Below are 23,782 nucleotides of genomic sequence, written 5' to 3' on the forward strand. Positions count from 1 at the left end.
GCCATTTCTAAAACAAACTTTTAAAATTTTATTCTGCAACATAATTTGGCTCTCCAGCTCTAACTCCACATGCTGCTGCTCAGGCCTGCTTCTGCAAGGCTCAGGGCTTGCTTTAGCAGGCCCTTCTAAACTACTGGCAAGCCTCCTGTCCCCTGCTAGCCTCTGGTGTGAGACGTTGGTTAGCACAAACACTTATTTCTCCACCCTGCACCTTCTTTTCAGAAGATAGAAACAAGCACTATCAGTTTTGGTTTTAATTACATTTTGTCTTCTCTGGTTCACAATATTACTTCTACTTAGGTAGGTTTTGACTTTACCAAGCCAACTGCTGTTGATTTAGTGACCTGACTAGCAGTCTTCCATGCTCCAGATTAAGGAGTTGAGTTGCCTAGGTGAGCCCTGCTGTGGCATCCGAGAGCAGGGTTCGCTGAGCTTCGCTAGAGAGTGATCCAGGGAGTGGGATTTTCCCTGTAGGTGATGTGTGCTTGGAGGTGAGGTTTGCGCAACCCTCCTTTGTGTACTTTGGTTAAGAAGGGCCAAACATGTTGTTTTTGTATTTACAGTGAGGAAACGGTTCTGGGGAATTAAGATACCTCAGTGTTGACTAGAATTGGAGAGGTTCTGAGTGCTGTGATTCTTCTGACTACATCTTCCTGCCCTTGGCTGTGCTTTCGGGCACTTTCTGGCTGTTGATCTTTTTGTCTTGGGAACTTGATTGTTCTCATGGTTTGGGGTTATGAGGTCTAAGATTACAGTCACATTGGGTCCTGTACCCGTCCCCGCACTCCCACTCTGAGTTGAAGAGCAACTTGCATCTTCGATTCTCGGAGCAGTGTGGTGTCACCACCATTATTCTTACATAAGGTGTTTCCAAAAGGTCAGGTTTTCAAGAACAGGGAATGGGTGGTGTCAGATGCATCATCTAAGGCCACAGTCAGTCAGCTTGTCCTTTCAGGAACTGCCAGCCACACCCATTTCTATGGCCACCACCAGACCCAACGCTCCCCTTGTGTTTTTTCTCATGATGAGCACACATTTATTGGACTTTCTGTCTGGGTTGTCCTCGGTACTTTCTTCCTTTCGACATTCCCTGCCCTTCCTCTCTGCCCTTCCCTCCCTCTGCAGTGCCCTGCTTTGTTTTTGTGGCCACCAGAAGTTTCACTGCTTCTACCAGTGTGCTCCACCCGGGCAGTGTCTCTTCCCTTCCTAGCCCATTCAACGTACGTCAGCTTTGGATGTTCCCTTGAAGGGAGTTCCTCTTTGGGTCGATTCAGTTTGTTGTCTTTTCAGGAACCTTGCCCTTTTAGCAGAACACAGTTCTCTACCTCAAAGGAGTGAGTCACTAATGGGTAAACACCTGGTGTTAGAGATGAGCTGGTGGGGGATTTGTTTGAAGGACATGAGCTCTTCAGCAAAGTGTGGTAGGAGAAAATCAAGCTTTGGAGTTCCAGCCCTCACCTTGAGTAGTGAATTCCTTAATTGTTCCTGGTCTCCATTTTCATATCTGTAACATGGGAACAACATACCTATTTTTTAATGTTTTGTGAGGGTTAAATGAGTTAATGGGTAGCATTTAGGAAGCTCATCTCCTACGTGCATCTAAATTTCATTCTTTACCAGATTGTCATGTTCCTCCTTTGCCCCTGTCCAGGAAATGTGATGTTCCATTTTGTCCTCTGTCTTCTGATCTTTTTCCCCCTCTCCTGCCAAATTCCTTTTTATATTTTTAGGAAGATTGATCCTTAGGAATTAATTCATAGGCGGCTAATGTGAAGCAAAATTTGTCCCCTGAGGCAAAAGGAACCATAGGCTATGAGTTCTTTCAAGCAACAATGTGACATCCCTCTCTGATTCAGGACATTGTTCAACATTAAGAAGGGTCTTTGGGAGCGGGTCACCCTGTCCCTCCAGAGGTTCCTCTGTGTGTGTGCAGTTTATTAATGACCTCTCCTGCCATGGACAACAATCAGAAGCCTGTTTGAGTCCAAGGAGGAAGTTGATTTTATTTTTTTAAGGATAGGAATATGTAATTCTTACTTGTCTCTTTTTAAACTGGTTTGCTTCACTTTTAAAAACATTTGTTCATTGGCTTGGAAGCCACTTGATTTAAAGTGAAATTAGAGATAAACATCTGTCTTAACTTTCATTTTTATCTTTACTTTTGTTTTATTCCCCCAACCCTTGCTCTTTGCTTTTAATATTCCCAACCCAATCGTACACCATTGTCTACAGAGCAGGCCTTAGCAGAGTGACCTTTTTCCTTTTTTTTTTTTGCTATAGAAAATTTTAAAAGTTTTCAGTTTATTGGGGATAACTTTGGTTAATAACAGTGTATAATTTTCAACTGTACAATATTATAATTCAACATCTGTCTAAATTTTGTGTATTGTTCTGGACCAACTGAGGCTCATTTTCTCACAAAATGTAGTCTGATTACTCTAGCGTATCTTGAACTACAGAACCACCTGTGTCCTAGGTCCCTTGTGAGAATTAGGGGGACTGTGGGACAGTCTTTGCTCCACAGTCATTTTGGGGAGTGGTGGTGAAAGCAATGAAAGACAATAAAGGTAGCATGTAATGAAATTGCACATTTTTTCAGATTATTTATTTATTGCATGAAAATGTGAAAATGTAGGAATTTCCTCAGTAAAATGGGGCTGACGGTGGTAATAACCTGGTGGTGGTAGGCAATTAAAGGAGCTCATCCACATTTAGTGGCATACCTGGCACGGAGCAGGTATGTAGTAAGTCAGTGGTGGGTATTATTAAATGTTATACTTAGTAATGAATAATTAGCTACAATAGAAAAACAATATTAAATATTTGTTCAGCACTCAAAGTGATTCTAGCTTCTTTTTACATTACACCCACAATTAATCTCTACAACCACTGTTTATTTATCATCACATCATTGTCTTCATCTGTATTCCTTTCACTGTTGGCCTTCTGGTGTTGAAGTGCATACATTCCCAGAGAACATCAGGGAAGATGAAGCAGTCAAGTTAGTCTTAAAGGAAAATGCAGTGAGGGTGAGATAACTTTCAGTGGGATTTGTATGTGGGCAAGAAATAAAGACCAAGCTTTCAAACCATACCACATGGGAAGCTAACCACTGCGCTTGCAGAAATGTGTGGTACTTAGCAGGAGAGTTCTGTCTTTGGAGTGTTACAGGAAGAATCTGATATTAGGATTAGAGAATTTAAGTACTAAGGAGAACCTTAAATTCTATTTAGTTTAACTCCCCTATTTAACCTATGAGAAACATTGAGAGCAAGTGACTTGCACAAGTTCACAGAGCAGTAACTATCAAAGTTGAACCCAAGTCTTCTGACTCCCAAAGCCTTCACACCTGCTTCCTGAGTATCTGGCAGACACATGCATATTTCCCTATTTTCTGGTAGTTTCATGTGCCATTGTAAAAGACCAGCTCTGTGCTGACCCAGAAGCAGCTGACTTCTGCATATATCTCTGGCCCTGGAAGTGGGTCGGGGGTCTGCTTTCAAGAACAGTGGCTGTAAGACTCTTCTCACCTACATACCTGTCATTAGGCAGAGAAGAGTGAGCAGCCAACATGTGAGCAGCCTCATCAAGCAAAAGGAAACAAATACCTCTGCTAAATTCAGTGAAGTACATGATGAACCATGCCAAACAATGATTGCACTGAAGCATGGCTCCTCACAGTTGGTTAAGAATCTAAGCCTGAAGATGGGCTCAGCACCCATAAAGAGAGGTCTGCAAAGGTCTATCATAGCTGAAGGAGGTCTAGGAAACTCTCCTGCCCAAGATCACCACAGGTACAAGGTAGAGTTTGGCTGCCATGGAGAGGAGGGCAAGTCATGCTCATGGTGCTTGCTTAAGACTGAGGCTGGATCAGGACAAGAGAGAACCTGCTACCCTCTACCTGTTCCTAACATAAGCTTAGCACCAGATGAAAGTAATTTGTTTGCCCTGGAGGAGAGACAAAGCATGGAGAAAGACCCCACTCTGTGAACAGGCATTACAGGACAGTTCAGAGCTGATGGAAGAGTAGGAACACTGAGAAGAAAACTGTACAGCTCTGACTCTACTCTTAGCACAAGATAAAACTCATTGCTGGATAAATTTGCAGGCTTTGGTGTGTTAACATTAACAAGCAAACCCAACCCAACTCCTGACTAACACACACTAACAGCATGACAGAAGAATGTGCTCGTTATGAAGCATAAAGACAATTTACTTCAGTCTCTGTTCTTCTGTGATAATGCCCAGCATTCAATCAAAAACTGCAAGACACAAAAACCAAGTGAGAGAGGGAGAAAAAAACAGCCATTACCAAGAGATAAGGTAGTTAGTCAACAAAACCAGACCCAGGTATGATGGAGATTTTGGAATTGTCAGACAGGGGCTTTAAAAACCATGATTAGTGTGTGAAAGGTGGATAACACGAATGAACAAATGAGGAATTTTAGAAGAGGTGCAAACTTAAAATAGATTTAAGTGGAAATGCTAGAAATTAAAAAAAAAAACAAAACAACATCAAAGGTGAACAGACTCATCAGACTGAACAGAACTGAGGAAAGAATCAATTACCCTGAAGGTGGGTCAGTAAAAATGATCCAAAATGAATTACATAAAGGGGAAAATTAAAAGATACTAGAACAAGGGGGAGGTGGAAACAGGAGGGACGTGGGGAGGGCTAGGGGGTGGGCTGGGATGGGAGAAAAGGCAGAAAACTGTCCTTGAACAACAATTAGAATAAAAAAATACCAGAACACTGCATCTAAGGTTGATTGACCCATCTGTCTGCATCTATGCATCTGTCCATCCATCAACCCATCCGTCCATAGGGAGAGAGAGACTGAGGTTGAGAGAGAGAAGAAACAGACAGATACTGACTGGGACTTTTTAAAAAATGGGCTTATGTGATTGTGGAAGCCTGGGCAAGTCCCAAATTCCCAGGGTGGCTGGCAGGCTGGAGACCCATGGAAAGGTTGTGGTCTGGGTCCAGAGGCAGTCTGCTGGCAGAGTTCTTTCTCCTTCAGGGAGGTCAGCCTTTGTTCTGTTACAGCCTTCGACTGATTGAATGGGGCCTGCTCACACTGTGGAGGGTTATCTGCTGCTTTACTTAGTCTGCCAGTATGAATTTTAATCTCACCCCCCAAAAAATATGCTTTTGTAGAAACATCCAGAATAATGTTTGACTAAATATCTTGGCCCTGTGACTTAGCCAAATAGACACATAAAATTAACCATCACATGGCCCCTTCTAACTACTGCCCTTCACTACAAAAGGTGACCCTTTTCCTACTTTATAATTGCATAGATTAGTTTTGCCTCTCTTTGAGTTTTATGTAGATGGGACAACATAGTGTGTATTCTTTGGCATCTGGCTTCTTTCACAGAGCCTCTATGTATAATCCTGGAATTTCGTGGCCTAGTTAGCTGACCAGCCCTTCCCATAGTGGCCTGCAGAATTGAGGTGTCGGCGGGCATAGAGGCCCTTCTCATGTTATCTGGGGCTGGCCCTAGTTCGCACATCTGCATCCTCCCACACGGATGGGCTAGCCTAGGGTAGAGTCTGGGAAGTTGGTTAGTTGCATCTTTGGCCTTCTTTGCCTTCCTCCTTCAGGACATTCTCCTTTCCTCACTTACTACCTCTAACCACCTCCCCCCCTCATCCCCTGCTGGCTCTGGGTTAACTGTGCCAGTTCTCTTTTCTCCTCACATTTCCCACTGCCTGTTGAAGCTCCTCAGTCCCTCAGCCGGCACACACCTCAGCCATGTTCTGCAGCTCCTCAGCTGGCTGTCACATGGACAGGCTTGGTGGACCGTATGTATATTTAGACAACTGTCTCCCCCCTCCTGTCCCCTTCCCCGTGTACTTTTATTAATGGGTGTGGAAACTGAGGACCAGAAGGGAGGTCACTTGCCCATGCTCTCACTAGTGGGGAGTGGTGTAGGGGGATGTGGATCGAGGGGTTGCAGTCTTAGTCTCTGGGTGCTGTTACCTGGTAGCTTGGGCCTTTCCTGCCCTCCTCCTGGCCCAGTAGCATTCCTGCTTGCCAAATGCCACAGGGCAGAAAGAGCGTTATTCCCTGGGCTCTCTGGTGAGGACTGCCCTCTGCACTGGACCCTTTCTCTCCTTCCAGCACAGTGATTGGTTGTCACGCTTTGCTCTTCCCTCTGTGTTCCTTCTGGCAGAGAGGGGCTGCCAGGCTAGAGCAAGGCTTAAGTTTGTTGGAGCAAGGATAGCTGGCTGGTGTTTGGCATGCAGTTGGGGACCATTTCTCTGTAGTGTGTGGCAATTTGAGGACCCTGATCCTTTGTCTGGACATCACCTCCCTACCCCGCCTTCAGTCATTTTTAAAAAAGATTTACTTATTATTTTTAGAGAGAGAAGAAGGGAGGGAGAGGGAGAGAAACATTGATATGTGAGAGATACATCGATTGGTTGCCTCTTGCTAGCTCCCAACTGGGGACCTGGCCTGCAACCCAGGCATCTGCCCTGACTGGGAATTAAACCGGCAACCTTGCCATTCCTAGGCCAGCACTCAGTCCACTGAGCCATAGCCAGGGCACAGTCACTTCTTTAGGTCAGCTTCCCATTTCAGTGACTGTGAGGGCTGGAGGTGGCAGTGTGAAGCCTTGAAAGGAGCCCTGTGCTAGGAGTTAGGAGACCTGTTGCCAATAGGCTGTATGACCTGTACTCTCTGGACCCCAGTTGTGTTACCTGTAAAATGGGTTAGAACAGGCTGTCTTTAAGGCCCCTTCCTGTGCTACATATTATACTGCTTCTTAATTTAAACCACTGAACCACAAATGGAAGATCCCAGTGGTGGTGGTGTAATTAGGCTTAGTAGATGCGCAGGATGAGAGGGAAGGAGATATTCCTGCCCATAGGATTGTCTTTTCCCCACCCACTTCCTTGCATCTCCCTGGTGTTTTCAGAACACAAGTGACAACCCTAGTTTTTCTCCATGTTCCTTGTTCTTCTCTGTGTTCCCATTTCAAGCCTATAATCTCCTTTTATTTCTTTTTTTTAAAGATTTTATTTATTTAGAGAGAAGAGAAAGGAGGGGGAAACAGGGAAGGAAAGATCAATGTGTGGTTGCCTCTCTTCTGGCCCCCACTGGGGACCTGGCCTGCAACCCAGGCATGTGCCCTGACTGGGAATCGAACCAGTGACCCCTTGGTTCACAGCCCTTGCTCAGTCCACTGAGCTACACCAGCCAGGGCTCCTTTTATTTCAATGAACTTGTATTGTAAGACAGCCATGGTGCAAAATTCCCATTTCAGTGTTTGGTTTTCTCTCTGCTGTGGTGACTTTGATGGGGGCAGAGCTCATCACAGCCAGTCCCTGGGGAGGGCCGTGTGTGTGTGTGTGTGTGTGTGTGTGTGTGTGTGTGTGTCAGGGATTTACTGTGCTGGGCTCTGGTTTCTTTTCTCAGTCCCTAGTTCTGATTGTGCTCTTTTTCAGTTGAAACCAAAAATTATGAAGAAGGCAAGTTCTTGCCCTCTGAGTTTTAGAGATTTGTGGTGTTGTTTGGGCTTGAGGGTTCCCTGTCTTTCTATTTCAGTTGCTTGGGGCATTTCATCTCGGGGAGGTGCAAGTGACCCTTGTTGAACATCATTGACTCCCTGCACAAGAGGCAGTAATACTGAATACTGTGAAATTACTGAGCACTTTCTTTTTAATGAGTGCTGAAAGCCATCTTGATGCCAGAATTTTTCTTTCGCCTTCAGATAAAATCTTGTATCTTTCATTCTCTGAAAGTTTTTTAAACTTTTAGAAGGTTTTAAGAATTATTAAGTAAAGGAAAGGCAGTTATTTCTGGATCCTGCTGTTGCTGCCTTGGCTCCTGCTCCGTATCCTCCAGCCTGCCCCCACCCGCCCTGACATCAGTGTAGAAACATGTCAAATTCCAGTGTTTCTTCCCATCAGTTTTCTGTTTCAATCCTCCACTCGCAATGTGAGTGCGAGTTGTTGACTCCACTCTGTGGGAGAGAACACTGAGGTGTGTCAGGTTAAATAACTCGGCTGTGGTCACACAGTTAGTTGACCACCAATTCGGGATAAGAATTTCAGATTACTGATGACTTGTTTATTTAGCAACACTATTCCTAGTCATTAGGAGAGTTGTCACCACAGCTTACAGCGCAGCCTTCGCTGTGTCTTTCCCTGGCCCACCTTCTGAAAGCACAAGGCAACAGTCAGTCCCTTACCGACAGGGTAGGCGTTCAGACAGTATAGCACAGGAGGTGGGGGAGGGGGGACGGTGGCACAATGCCCAGGTTTAGTTTTCTTCCTCAGGGTGGGAGAATTCCTTTTTCTACAGAGAATTGGGAAAATGCACAGAGTCAACAATCCCCCCTTCTTTTTTAATCCCCCAAATGGGTGGTGTCCCGCAGTGGGGTAAAGGTGTAATGGCCCCTGTAAATGAGAAGGTATCTCCAGACCGCCAAACCCAGCAGGCAACTCCACAGAACATAACAGGGTTTACGTTAGGGTGATTTACTCACGGGAAGATTGGCTCCGTAGGGAAGCAGATTATTCTCCATGAACAGACCCCTGTCACAGTACTTTTTAAAAACAGTAAAACTAGGACACTTATGATCCACAGGACAAAGGGAAAAGCAGGCAGTAGCGCCGAGGTCCATCCCTCCCAGTGGTCCATGACACACAACCGTTTATCATTGCCACTGTCATCAGTTTGTTTTTTAGCTCAGTTTTTGTGCCATTCTGGCTATTACTAGCAAAAATATGTATGGCTACATCTCAAGGAACACAGATAATCATCAACTAGAAAGCTTTGATGTGCTTTCCTAAGGTCAGTGAGGTTGGTCAAAGGTCACACGAAACTTAAAAAATGAAATTAAATCCAGGACATGGATGAAGTTCTGTTCACACCTACAGCTATCTATCTAGGTGGGGTTTCTTGTGGCCAGTTACTTTCAAGGCAGTGTTCAGGCGATGTTCAGGGGAACAGGATTGTGTCTGGGGCCGCAGGCTCTTGGTGTGGGTGCACCGTCTTCATGTCTGATTGACACTGGTGTGTTCAATGACCCACACTAGGACCTTATCCATGTTTGCAACTTGCCTCCCTTGAAGGTATTGAGTTTTTTGAAGAGGTTGTATCATGGTTAAGGTTAGAGCTTCTTTCTGCCCAGGTATGAATCCTGGCTCTGACACCTACTCGCTCTGTGACGTTGCACACACCATTTCACCTGCCTGTGCTTGAGTGTGCTGTGTGTTGTAATTACAGGGCTGTGGGTTAAAAGTACTCATGCATGTAAAGCAGAAGAATGCACAGTGTCGTGCAGAGTGCGGTTTTCCTTTGATCCAGCCCTCTGTCCCCTCTCCCTCTCATCCACTCAGCGTGTGTGTGTGTTTGACAGTGCCTTTTAGAATTGCGTTTCTGGCTGGCCTGGTGAGTCCTCCGGGCAACTGTAACCTCAGCGAGTTTTCGCTGTAGGTCTGTCCGCATTTGACATGTGTTTCTAAACGCTGCCATCAGTGGGCTTGTTTGTGGAGAGACCTGAAAGAAAGGAAACCAGAGGATGTACTTGTACACTGCAGTCATACTGTTCTGGACCCTCAAACCTGAGGGTCTGGGGGCAGCTGACACTTGTTGAACATTTTAGCAAGATGAGAATATTGACCAGCTGTCTTAGTCCACTTGGGCTGAATAATAAAATACCATAGACTGGGTGGCTTAAACAACAGAAATTTGTTTTCTCACAGTTTTGGAGGCTTGAATTCCAAGATAAGGGTGCCAGTGTGTGCAGAGGTAGGGGAGGGGGCCACCTCTCTTCTCATAAGGCCACCAGTCTTGTCTGGATAGGACTCCACTTGTATGGCTTTATTTAACCTTAATTACCTCCTAAATGTCTTATCTCTAAGCATAGTTACATTTAGGGGTTAGGGCTTCAACTTATGAGTGGGGAGGGCACACAATCCAGTCCATAGCATTAGCTTTTCCCCTCCCAGTTCCCCAGTGAGGAAAATTGGTAAAAGCAGCCTTGTGTCCTGTTTGGCTCCATGTGCTGTGTTATTTGTAAGGCAGTGCTGGATCTTCCCACACACTGGGGAGGCATTAGGTCTCCGTCTTACTGTCTTCTTGAAGATTGCAATAGAGTATGATTGAAGAGTGGAAGGTTATGCTTACTCCTGCCCCTCAAGCTCAGAAATGGTGTGTGTGTATGTGGGTGCAGGGGGGACCAACATCCTGGGGTGGGATGGTGGCCTGTCTTGTCACCTGTGTTGTTTGTGTAGATTAGGGACTGAAATAAAACGAAACATCGTGGAAGTTCTCTTTACCACCCTCCTCTTAGCGAGCTCCCAGGAGTAACGAGCACTTTTCAGTTCTCTCTGTAAAACATGCTCAGTAATACCCACCGCATGCTGAACGCACAGCTCACAGGCTGCTCTCCGCCTTACCCACTCGCCTCAGCACCTGCTGGTTCAATTATGTGCTTTACCAAGAGCCAGTTTGTTCCCAAAGCTATTTGTGCAGTTTTGGCTGGTATTGTAATTAAGCAATAATGTATTTAAACATTAGACAAAACTGATGAAATATGACTGAAAATGAGATGGTTTTCATTTTTTGCTCCTAGGAACACTAGTTAAAATCTGTGGAAAGGCTCAAGTTCAAGTCACTAAAAAACATTACTGCTGTCCAATTGGATAAACATTAACATTGAGGAAATCATAAAAGTCTTAGAATTTTATTCTGATATAACTCTATGCCTACATTTTTACTTCTCGCTAAGGAATCCAGAATTGGAAATGATAGGCAATGTGTTATATTTTGGTTCATGTAAGAAAAATGATGTGAGGCTCTTACCAGTGTACCCTTATGCAAAGAGACAGCTTTGCCCCGTGTTAGAAAATGGGTGAACAAATACATATTCATATGTATTATGCAAGAATAAAACATTTTAGGTATATATTTTTACGATTTCTTGCTTTATTTTAATCTATCTGGTTCCTGACTCAATCACATTGGAAAAGAGAGTTTCTGTTCTTGTGGTTCAGTTTAGAGTCTCTTTTGGTGATTTGATTTGGTTTCAGTTTAGTAGTTTTTGGTAATAGATTTTACTTTGTATATGATGTCAAAACAACCAACACTAGGCCCTGGCTGGTGTAGCTCAGTGGATTGAGCACAGGCCTGCGAACCAGAGGATGGCGGTTCAATTCCCAGTCAGGGCACATGCCTGGGTTGCAGGCCGGTTCCCTGCAGGCCAACTCCCAGCAGTGGACACACAAAGGGCAACCATACATTGATGTTTCTCTCCCTCTCTCCTTCCCCTCTAAAAGTAAATAAATAAATAAAATCTTAAAAAAAAAAAACAACCAACACTAGTGGGGCTTTTGAAATTGGGGTTTTAAAGCAAATTAAGGAAGCTCATTCTGGAGCCACCTTTCTTTCCGTAGGTTATTTGGTTCCTCTTGTAGACTCACAGCGTATTGAGGGACTTAATTCCCTTGTTTTACGAATGAGGAAACCAAGGCTTTGTCGGTGGGGAATTGTGTGGGGTAGTGGAATGAAGAGGGCAGAACCACAGTGATGGAACCTCTCCCCCTAGCTTTTCTTTGGGGGGACTCCTCTGGTGACAGTATTGACCTGTTCTTTCCCCCTTTGGGACAGGACCAACCTGGAGGCTTTGCAGAAGAAGCTGGAGGAGCTGGAACTCGATGAGCAGCAGCGGAAGCGCCTTGAGGCCTTTCTTACCCAGAAGCAGAAGGTGGGGGAACTGAAGGATGATGACTTTGAGAAGATCAGCGAGCTGGGTGCTGGCAATGGTGGTGTGGTGTTCAAGGTCTCCCACAAGCCATCCGGCCTGGTTATGGCCAGAAAGGTGAGGCTGCCTAAGAAAAGGACTGGATCAAATTTGCCTGGTAAATAGGTCATTGGTTTATCTCTTAGAAGACCTGGGAAGAGCTCAGCTGGGAGAGGCGTTTTCTGGCTTCTAGCACCTGGCTGAATTTGGGTGGTGGTGAGTAGTGGCATTCTCCGTGCAAGCGGCCCGAATTATAAGGCTGTGTGCAGAGATTTGAAAAATGGCAACAAGTGAAAGTGTCAGCATCTTTGGTTCAGCGTCCTTGGCTGTGGAGTCTATAGATTCACTTTTACCCAAGAATCCTCTGCAAGAAGCACTTAAAAATGCTTGGAACTATATGTTGGACAACTATGCAGAGCTCCAGATTGCAACGATGGGATCCATGAGAGTTCACGAGGCCCTTTATTTGTTGTTCTGTTTACCTGGGTTTTTGTTCCAATTTATACCTTACATGAAAAAGTGCAGACTTCAAAGGGATCAACCGGAAACATGGGAAAACCAATGGAAATGCTTTAAAGTACTCCTCTTTAACTAGTTTTGTATCCAGCTTCCTTTGATTTATAGAACTTATTATTTCATAGAGTATTTCAATATTCCTTATGGTTGGGAAAGTATACTAAGATGGTATATACTTTTGGCAAGGCACTTTGGTGATGCAGTGATTGAGATAAAGACATTAATAGTGTGTTAGTGACGTTATCCCCTTCCCAGACTGGAAATAATACCAAGTGACTCTTTGTTCATATTCTGTGTTCTGGAAAGAATGCTAGGGTGCATGTTTATAGTTCATCAAGTGTGGGAGAAGCTGTTTTCGTTTACCCAGCCCCAGGGACGCACAGCACACACGTTTCACGCGTTTCCCATGTTTCTGCCCTGCCAGTTGTTTCCCTCATTTCCCTTATTTCCCTTCAGTGTGACATCTCAGCTCCCCACCATACAGCATGTCGTCTTCAAGCCAGATTTCCCTTCCTGTCTCCCCTGGGTTCTTTTTTTGAACACAGTGCCCTGCTCGGGTGCAGCTGGGCTATTTCAGCACACCATATTCATTCCTGTCTATACATTTTCGCTTGTGCTGTTCCTTTCACCTTTCAAAGAGTCTGCATCTTCAAGGCCCACCTCTCGCCTAGCTTGCACTAGCTGCTGCAGCCCACACTGGTAACCACTGCTTCCATGTCCTCTGGCACTCCTTGTCTGTGGCTCTTTTTAGAAGTTCGGCCTTATTCGGCAACATTTCATGTAATGCCACCTGTCTCCCCAGCTGAAACAAGGGACAAATTAGGAGGATATAAATTGGCACCCGAGGAGTTCCCTAAATCTCAACTACATTAGGCATCTGAGGTCAAAGAGAAATCTCTCTATGCTCAGCATACCAGTTCCTCATTTCTTTGTACTCCTGCAGCCCTTTAGTATCAACCAGGTGCTCAAGGCCACTTTCCCTTCATCTCTCAGCATCATGGGTCTTTTTGGAGGAAACCTTTCATTTAGCTTTTTTTGTGGGGGGAGGGATGAGTTTTTCTTTCTCAGTCTTGGCTCCTAGGAGCGGAGGCATAGCTGGCCCTCCCCCGCTTACAGGGCCTCAGGTGCTAACACCTGCCTTGGCATGCTGGCACTTAGTGCTTTGGCTGGGCAGCAACTTGTTTCTTAGACTTGACTGTTTCCTCTTATCCTACCTTTAAGAGCTTAAGCATTTAAGAACACTTGCATGCATCCATCCATCTCTCCATGTACTTACAATACTATTTTTAAATCCTCTCTTTCTCCCACCTTTCTTCCCCAGCTAATTCACCTGGAGATCAAACCTGCGATCCGGAACCAGATCATAAGGGAGCTGCAGGTTCTACATGAGTGTAACTCCCCATACATCGTGGGCTTCTATGGTGCATTTTACAGTGATGGAGAGATCAGCATCTGCATGGAGCACATGGTATGTGGCCTCTTGGCCTCTGGAGCCTGGGTGTTGGGTGACTCTTGGCTAAAATTTAGTCTGAGAAGTAACCAGCTACTTCCTGCTTTCTCCTGGATCCCTATACTCTCTTGGGCCTCTGGGAAACCTGACTGTAGAGTTTGTAATAGCCAAAAGATGAAGCCTCCTCCTAGATCCCTGCCTCTCTTCAGAGAGGTGGCAGCACCCAGTTATCCCTGGTGGGTATGCCTAGAGCACATCTCCCAGTCTTCTTGACCCCAAGATTTTGATGTGAGTAGAGTTTGGTTATTACAGTTCAGATCCATTATATGCAATGCTATGTGCTAGGTACATGGTTCTGGGGTTATGTAGACGAGTGAGACAGTCCCTGCCCTCTGAGAGTTTATAATTCGCTTTAAGGGCAGCCTGAAGGGGTTCTTGGGATGAGTAGAGAAGTAGTCCTACCTGGTGCACAGTGGAACATGTGAAAAGGTGTTGACGGGCTGGCTAATCGTGTTTGCGAGCTGCCAGGCTCCTTACCGTTAGTTGTCTGGAGTCCCTTTTTTCTCCCCAGTGACTAGCAATAATAATAACAGTAATAATGTTAGCAATACTACTAGTGATAAACTAATATTTGTTAATATCAAGCACTGCCCTAAGAAAATTAATATTTTATTACATTTTCACAACAATCTGATTGTGTGGGTATGTTTTCCCAATTTTACAAATGAGGAAACATGCTCAGAGGAATGGAATAACTTACCCAAGGTCATGCAGCTATACGTGGTATTGTAGAATTTAAACTGATGCAGTCTGACCTCTGCCTGTGCTTTGATGAGTCCACTGTGTAGTGATTGGGGTCCTGTTTCCTTCTCGATGCCCAGAGCTTCAAAAAGAGGGGCTGGCTTCATGGTTGCTGTTTTCTCCTGCCCCCATTAGGCAGCATTGCATAGGAGACTTTGGAATCTGACATGTTTAGTCATAGCTCCCTTCTCCACAAAAATCCAAGTAGGTACTCTGTTTTGTTTGCCGCTGTGCCTCTGAAGAGAAGTCCTGGCACACAGCAGGCACTCAGTAAGCATTTGTTAACTGGTTGTCACTGTCTCATCCATGTCCTTGGGCAAGTTATCATCCCGATTCTCAATTTCCTCATCTGTAAAATCGCTGGTATTACACCTGCCTTGTTGTGGTGAGGATTAATTATGGTAACAGATGTACGTCTTCCAGCACACTCTCTGACTCAGAGTATGTCTTTTGCAAACATGAGCTTTTGCTTTGTTTTCACTGGGGCCAACAGTTCAGAGATACAGGCTGACGTGGTCTCCATACCTTGTGACTGCTGTACTTTCAGTCCAGCCTAGTGTCCCTCAGCAACTTCTTTACTCCCTTCCTGGCTCTCTAGACCTGCCCTGGTCCCTGGAATTAGAGCTCAGTGTCTGGTTTCAGTGAACTCCCAGAGAGCTTTTGTGCCTCTTGCCCTGTCTTCCCCCATCCCCTCCAGCCTTCCCTTCCAGGAAGAAAAGAGGACATGGGAATGACAAGAGATGACTTCTTCTCTTGGCCCATTTCCAGTTTCTGCAGGTCATCCTCCACCCTACCCCCATGGACTTGGCTCTGTGGAAATAGTGAGATCATCCCACACAAGTCCCTGAAATAGAAGATGTCTCTGGAATTATCCTGGGGAGCCTGAGCCTGGAAAACTGGCTGTCAGAAGCTGGGTCGGTTAAAACCTTTTGACGGCCAAGCATAGTGTCTGGCACCTTTTAGGTGATATGTGTTGAACAATTGAATGAGGGAGGCCAGGGTGGGGGAAGGAATGGTGAGCCTGGGGCTCAGTGGGAGAGGAGCTTTGGAGTCAGCAATAGGTCAGTGTGTTCCTGTCGGGAGCTGACCAGCAGCCGTCCCTTGACACAGTCGGGATGGACAAGATGCATCTGCACAGCAGAGGCAACTGTGGCTGGACGTCCTGTCTATGTCTCCTTGCATGTTTGTTTTTGTGATTAATAGGTGGCGGGATTTTTAGACACCCATACTTCAGGCCCAATTACCCGCATAATTCCAATGAAATTGCACCAAATAGTTTCTTGGCCAGAGAACAAAGTCCCCCCTAATGAAGTAGCCCCTGAATATCTAAAAGTTGATGGAGTAACAGCCCCTCCTTTACCTTGGACAAAAATATATATCAAGTAGAATTTAGACAGATAAAAAAGCAAGACAAACTAATTAACCGTTACAAACTAAGCATGTAGAAATAATTGCCCCATGCCTAATTATAAGAACTTTAATAAATAATAAGACATCTAAAGTTCCGTACATACAGCTAGTTCTAATTGTCTAATTAATGACTCTCCTGGTCAAAATAACCTTTGTTTAACATAACTTGATCTATGGAATTTCCTGTACTTTTCCTAGTTACCGCTGCATTAATCTTTTCTGCTTAATTGGTCATGCCATATACCTATTATGTTACAATCTCTGTAAAAATAAAGCTTAAATCAAACTCTGAGAGTTTGATCAGACCTACAGAGGCTGGCTGTTCTCCAGCTTCCAATCAGGTGTTCGACTCTTCATTTGTTGCCTGTGCCGTCCATCCTTCAGGTACTCTGAGACCTGCCGAGGCTAGACCCTGGCACGTTCCTGAGTATACATAGGATCAGAGGGCAGCTGGGTCAGTCTGTTAATATTAGGGGAGAGACGGGACCCTATAGGGAAGCAGTTGTGACCTGAAGTTCAAGCAGCCATGAGTACCAGAGTATCTTTCTGCTCCAGCCCTGGACACTCTTACCCTTTCCTTGGTCCCTAAGACTCTACTGCAGGAGAGACCCTGCACCAGCTGCCCGGATGGGAAAGCTCTGACTGCTGGCTGCTACTTGGGATTTGTACTTTGCCCCAGATTCTGCACTTCAAAGGTGTTGACATGTAGAGCTCTGTTCATTAGTCATATCCCAACCTCTGAGGCTCTTTGGTCCTCTCTGTGTCACCCTCTTCACATGATATTTTTTGTCATTAACATTTCTCCCCCATGCTTATTATGAAAATTTGAAAACAAAGTTGAAGGAATTGTATAACGTACACTGTAAACCCATCACATAGATTTTTCAGTGAACATTTTGCCATATTTGCTTTACCACATATTGTCCATCTCTTTATTGCTCAAATTGGTGTTTTTGGATGCATTTTAAAATAAGTTGTATCATTACCATTCCTTGAGCCCAGCCTTCTGAAGCACTTGGCTAGGGCCTGACCTTTCCTAGAGCTAAGCTGTGTGTGCACTGCCCAGTCTAAATTTTGTCACCCTAGAAATGAGTGCTCCTGAACAGAAGAGGAGTGCTCTTGTCTTCGGGGAAGTAGATTTCTGCTCGGTGGTAGCTGGGCAACCAGAGGACTGGGGACTCAGAGTTGACGGTTCTCATGCAGGAGTAAAAGCTTTTGAGCTCTCCCCCACACCCATAACTCATTTATCTCTTCTGTAGAAAACCTTCACAAAAGCACCATTGACTTAGTTAATAATGGGCTTCTAAAAATAAGCACTGTTCTGCAGCTTTAGTCTGTAAAAGCAAGGCCTTGGCAACAGGGAAGTAGAATTTAACTTGTGAGGTGAGTGGCAGGCATCTCTGGGTAACCCAACCCTAATGGTGGTTCACGCTTCTTAAATCTTGTTAACACCTTTGTTCACACTCTAACTGCTTATAGCCTAGAAGGAGGTTAAAGGGAAGAGGGCCAGGGCTTCTTCCTTTTCATTAATTCACCACAACCCCCAGAGAAAGTGCAGACTGAAACAGATGGCTGGGCTGCCCTCTGTCCAAGGCTGTGGTGCCTGAGTCCCACAGAGTCAGCTTTTCTACTTCATTTGAATCAGATTTTGACAGAGTTGTTTTATTATCTTGCTTTAAGTCCTCCCTGGGAAGTAGGGAAAGTCGTTGAGGCACAGGATCTGAAACCATATTCAGTTGGAAGCAAAAAGAAATGATTTGGAAACTTTCTACACTGGAGTTTTTTTTTCCCATCGGTAAAGGTAATTCAGAGGTGCTGACTGGCTTGGGTGTGGTTACTTGGGTTATCATCGTGTCATCCTGATTTGGTCATCGGGAGCTAGTGGCATTATGAAAGCAGCAGGCTCCCACGATGACTCAAACCTAAGCCTGAGTGAGACTCTTCCAGGTGCTCTTGGACAATAAGTGTGCTTGTAGGGGAGTTCTCTTTGGGTTCTAGGTTCCTAATTCCGCTCTTGTACGTGTGTGGAGATTATGCACATCTGGTTTGCAGGCTGAATTTCAGAATCTTCACCGTGCTTTTTGGTGGACCGCCCCACCATTCGATAGTCATGCTAGGGAGTTAGTTTATCATGATGAGAATTCTGTCCAACATGTTGAAGGGTGTTGGTGTGCTTCGGAGAGTCCACCCCTGTACTGTTTTTCATCTGCATCCATGATCCAGAGTTCACGTGACAGGAAGTGATTAGTCTGAACTATCCCTTTTTATAAGCATAGGAGTTTTAAGTTGATCATCTTTTTTCATCAATGTTTTGGGTAACATTTTTCCGAGTGGTCTGTATCCCTGAATGAGTCTCACTTATATTCTGACCTCCTTTAGAAGGAAAGCAGTGTTGTATCTACCTGACAGTACTTCTGCACAAAATGAATGCTCAGTTAATTGATTTGTAGATTTAATTTCCCACTTTTATAAATGAGCTCAGTACTTAAAAAAGATAAAATGTTTATTCATTGTAGAAAATTTATAAGCATTAGGAAAGCACAAAAGAAGAAACTGCCATGCTACACATATCCCTGATAATCTTACTACCTTGGAAATAACCTTTGGTAACATTTTTGATGTTCTGGTTTTGTGTGAGTATACAGAGCCTTTTTTACTTGTTTAGTTTATCATGTTATGCATTGTCCTGTGACTTCGCATTCCATGGCTGCATCATGGAGGCTTGTGAGTTTGGAGGGAACGTCTCTTTGGTCTTGCCCACCTTCAGGGTTTAGCTTCTGTGTCACTCCTGTTGTGAGTCCATCCCTTAGCCGCTTTGAGTAGGGATCGGTTCCTCCTCTGAACACCTGTAGCAGTGTCTGTTCTTTTCATTCAACTTTTGGTTCCCCGCCTTGTTTCAGAGGAGGATTTAGGGTGCTTTGCCTTGTTATGAATACATCCTGTTTCTCCAAGCAGAGTGTGTTTTTTTTTGTATTTATGGTTTTTTCATCCCTAGTTTCTTACATATCCCTGTGCCTTACTCAGAGGTAATTTATAAATGATTGGTGATGATATTCAGTGTAGACAGGATACTTTATAAAAGGAGTCAGAGTTTACAGGAATTATTTTGTCTTCTGAGGGTAATTTTAAATTATGTCTGACAGTTGGTTACCCCTGAAGCCATAGGGGCACAGACTATTTGTCTTGACACTGAGGTTCCCTGAGTGAAGCATTTCTTCAAGATCCCAGGTGGAGATGGAGGATCCATGAGCAGAAAGGCCCTGCCTGGTGTGTGAGCCTTGCAGAGGCTGGCTGCGCACCGTGCTTGTATTCTCTTTCCCTTCCCACTACTTCTGTCCAGGGTCCAGCTCATGTCATTGTCCCATGATTTGCTTCTTGCTGATGGCCTTGCCTCTTTCTCTCAGGTAAAGTTCCTGCCATCTTAAAACACCCTGTCCTTCTGCGGGATTCCTGTCCTTCTGCCTCCGTCAAGTCAAGTGTTGGCTCCGTAGCGGGGCTCTGTGGTCCAGCCATAGCTGGCCGTCTCCAGCCTGACCCGTCGTTGCTGCATTTCTTCATGCACCCGCAGCGAAACGAAGCGCATATCATTCCAGCAGTGCAGTTTAATGCTTCTGTGCTTTTGATCTCATGGAAATACCTTGTTCCTTTCTCCCTTTGCTCCTCTTCTGGTCCTGGTGTGGAAATCATACTTACTCTTTGAGTAAGATTTGAGCTCAAATGCCATTCTTCTACGTGAAGTCAGAATTACTTCTCCCTACTTCTGCATATCTACGGCACTTTTATACATTTGTTTCATTTTTATACTACTTTATTAAGAGATGTATATTTTCTCTATTAGTTTGTAAATTTATCGAGAACAGGAACTAGATCTTTTTCATATTTCTATCTGCCATAGAACCTAACATGGTACTTGGTAGGATTTGTGGAATGAATTTATTGCTTTCTATAGCATTTTTAAAGTTTCTATTAATTATGATTTATTAGGATGACACCAAATGCAAGTTGTGACATATGATGGGGATATAGTGGCTGACACTGGTTGAGCACTTACTATATGCTAGAGATTGCTCTTGATGCTGTCTATGTATTACCTTGTTTAATACTTACAATAGCCCTATGATTATTTTTGTAGGCTTATGCTTATTATCATCCCCAATTTATAAGTTAAGTGACTTGGTCAAGTCCCCTGGATAGTAAGCAGCACCGTTGGGATTCAAACTTAGACAGTTTGCCTCCAGCTTCTACAGTGCAGTGCAACCAAGCCCTCCTTTTGACCACCGAATTAGTGATTCGTTTAATGATCATTCATAGGATTTGAGTTACTAGTTATTTGATACCCCCCACAATGTTTTGCATTCACATAATATTTGATGTCTGGAACAAACCAAAGGGTATCTTTCTAGGAGGATTTGCCATGTGTGAGATTCACTTTTCTCATGAAGTTTAACACTTGAAAGAATAGTTAGAATCACTGTCACTAAATGGGCCGGTATTCTTCTTATTAGGATGGGGGTTCCTTGGATCAAGTCCTGAAGAAAGCTGGAAGAATTCCTGAACAAATCTTGGGAAAAGTTAGCATTGCTGTGAGTATATAGTGAAGTTTTTTCCCCCTAAAGTTTCCCTATTGGTGAGTTAATGAGTCGGTAGGAAGTAGACAAGGAAGGAAGCTAGGACATCAGTGAGGGAAAGTTGGTAAGAAAATGAGGTTTACTCACTGGACTATTTCCTGTCTAGATTCTCTCTTATCAAAACTAGAAAAGTGACTTACTCTGTGTTAAAATCTGTGTCTTGAAAAATATGATAAGGTGTCCAAAAGAATTCCCATTTGTGGCATCAAAAAGCCTCATTTTAGATTGCAGATTTAGAAAGAAATGGATGCGAATAGTGTTTTTAAATGTTGTTTAAACTTGCAATAATCAATTTTACTTCAAAATAATACTCTGTATGCCATGTAAAAGAAATGGTTTCTTGATAAGGAAGGTTAACACAAAAGAAAGAATACAAAATAAGAGAAGGAGGCAAATTTATGACTTTAGATAAAATATTTGCTAGATTATTTTAAATTAGAGACATTGAGTCTTTTCTAAACACCACTATTTCCATTTCCTAACTTTTTACATTCTTTTTCCGCTAGGTGATAAAAGGCCTGACATATCTGAGGGAGAAGCACAAGATTATGCATAGAGGTAAGAAATTACTTGCTAGTGCCCTGGCTGGTGTGGCTCATTTGGTTGGAGCATCATCCGCTTAACCTCAGGGTCGAGGGTTTTGTCCCTGTTCTGGACACGTGCAAGAGGCAACCAATTGATGTTGGTCACACTGATGTTTCTCTCCTGTTTTCTTGCCCTTCCTCCCCCTCTCTATAAAATCAATAAGTATATCCTCAAAGGAGGATAAAAAAAAAAAAAAAGAAAAGAAGTTACTTACTTGCTAGTTGTTATATTTTAAATTTTAGCCGAAATCTCAAAGTTGCTGTATCCTCTTTTGTGTTTTGGTGTAGAAGTCATTTAATAGTATTTTTAATTTTTTATTATAAATCTTTGGCTATTTAGCCCTGGCTGGTGTAGCTCAGTGGATTGAGCACGGGCCTGCGACTCAGATGATCGCGGTTCGATTCTCAGTCAGGGCACATACCTGGGTTGCAGGCCAGTTCCCTGCAGGCCAACTCCCGGCAGGGGACGCACGAAAGGCAACCATACATTGATGTTTCTCTCCCTCTTTCCTTCCCTTCCCCTCTAAAGATAAATAAATAAAATCTTAAAAAAAAAAGTCTTTGGCTATTTAGTTTGATGGCTGAAGCAGCAATTTCCACCTTCTTGGTTTGTGGTACACATGTCAGCTGGAGCTGAAACAGGCATAGAGGGCAGCCAGCTCAGGCCAGAGGCTCTGCTAGAATTTAGTTACCTGGCCCCTGTGTCACTGTCTGCCCGTTGGACTAGATTGTCCATAGGCCCAAAGCCATGGCAGACCATCTGGATGTGAGATTGACTGTAAAAAAAACTCTGGTTTATTTTAATAAAGGTACATATGCATTTGCCATATGACCATACCACTCTGACAAGACATTTAAACATATGTCCACATAGACTCCTATGCAAATTCTTAAAGCAACTATAGTCATTGTAGAAACAATCAAAATGTTCTTCAACAGGTAAAGAGATAAACAAATTATAGTATCTCCATACAATAAATACTATTCAGCAGTGCAATGAAAACAAATAAGCTACTGATACATGTCATTGTGCTTAATCCCCAAAACATTTATGCTGTATGAAAGAAGCCCGGCACAAAATAGTACAAACTGTTTCCATTTATATAAAATTCTGGAGAAAACAACAACAAATTTATGACAGAAAGTAGATCAGTGGTTGCCTGGGAGTTTAGAGGATAACTTTAAAGAGATGTGAGGTGTGGGGGAGCTTTGTCCAGCAGGCCTCTCCACCCTTCCCCCACATCGTGGATGAGAATAAGTCTACCAAGACATGATCTGCTTGGGGAGAAAAGGTGGCCAGTCTCTCAAAGGAGAAGTGCCTTGAGCCTGTTCCTCAATGGGCTTTAGTTGGGTTTATTTAGCATAGGAATACAGGATATATATGTAAAGCTCAATCATTGTCAGGCAGAAATGATTAAACAATATGTAACATTCAAAGAACTAGGAGGGCTGATTCTGCGTCCAGATCAGATAGATAGAGTGACTGCCAAAGGGCTATGGAATTTTGGGAAACAAACTCATTTTGTGCTTGGACTCTTATCATTTAAATTAAGGGTATTCTTAGCAAAGCAGGTTTCACAGGATTTTATGCATTATTTTCTTAGGCCTGATTGCCCTGGGGAACCGCCCTTTCCAGCTCATGGTTGCAAGGCCTCTGGCATTGTTTCAGGCTTATGTCAGGCAGAGGAAGTGAGGCAGCCAGGAGATTAGGAGACTTTTTACACACAAAATGAGGACTCAGGGTATGTCAAAGCCCAGGTCCATCATCCCCTTTTTTCTCTAGTCCCCCAAGTCCTTCCTTGAGGACCCCATAGTGACCGAGCCTATCTTAGGTCGTTCCTCCCTTGAGGAATCTTACTCATCTTTGGCTAACTAGTCATCTGCCCAGGGCCAGGCTTCGCCCCTTCCGGGAAGATAAGCTTTGTCTCCTTAGTGGCTTATGGTCCCAAGGTCTTTTTACTCAGCCTTAGCCACGAAAGGTTACAGCTTCTGAAACCAGGCAGGGTGGTTCCCAACAGTGAGGGGCCCTTGCTGGTGTGGCTTGGTTGGGTGGAGCATGGTCCCCATGCACTGAAAGGTTGTGGGTTCGATTCCTAGTCAGGGCACATACCTAGAGTGGGGTCAGTCCCTTGTTGGGGTACATAGGGGAGGCAACCAGCCAATGTTTCTCTCTCACATCAGTGTCTGTCTCATTCCACCTCTCTTGTCTTTTTCTCTTCCTCAGGTGAGGATTAAAAAAAAAAGTAAAGGGATATGAGGTAACTTTTTGGGGTGATGGAAATGTATTTTGATTGTAGTGGTAATTACATGGGTATATGCATTTATCAAAAGTCAGACTTTCCATTAAGGTGGCTGTATGTTATAATATATAAATTATACCTCAATAAAGTTTATTAAAAAACAAAAAAAGCTGAAGAAAAATGGGAAGTGCTATAGGCCGTGTCCCTTTCAGCCACAGTGTGCTAACGGAGGCAGGCAGAAGCAGGGAAGGCTGAGGAGGAGTGGACTGGACTGAAGCAGGCTGGCGGAATTGACCGGCCGATTTATGAGTGATCATATATTAGGTGGCAAGTTCTAAACTTCTAAATAGGCATTGCTTTTTTCAGTTAACATTTTTTAAGTTGTGGTAAAAT

At 44.0% G+C, this 23,782-nt stretch overlaps 1 protein-coding gene across 1 annotated transcript in view; it reads left to right on the forward strand.

Annotated features, from left to right (window-relative positions):
• MAP2K1 (mitogen-activated protein kinase kinase 1) overlaps window positions 1–23,782 on the forward strand; it is a 76,830-nt gene that overhangs the window by 25,149 nt on the left and 27,899 nt on the right. The window contains exons 2-5 of the mRNA XM_037054190.1: window positions 11,628–11,838; window positions 13,598–13,744; window positions 20,443–20,520; window positions 21,072–21,123. Of these exons, the coding sequence (XP_036910085.1) occupies window positions 11,628–11,838; window positions 13,598–13,744; window positions 20,443–20,520; window positions 21,072–21,123 (488 nt within the window). The remainder of the gene's footprint in view (window positions 1–11,627; window positions 11,839–13,597; window positions 13,745–20,442; window positions 20,521–21,071; window positions 21,124–23,782) is intronic.

The sequence above is a fragment of the Sturnira hondurensis genome, unplaced genomic scaffold (assembly GCF_014824575.4).
Source record: "Sturnira hondurensis isolate 20B ecotype Veracruz unplaced genomic scaffold, ASM1482457v3 Scaffold0008196, whole genome shotgun sequence".
Classification (NCBI taxonomy): Eukaryota; Metazoa; Chordata; class Mammalia; order Chiroptera; family Phyllostomidae; genus Sturnira; species Sturnira hondurensis.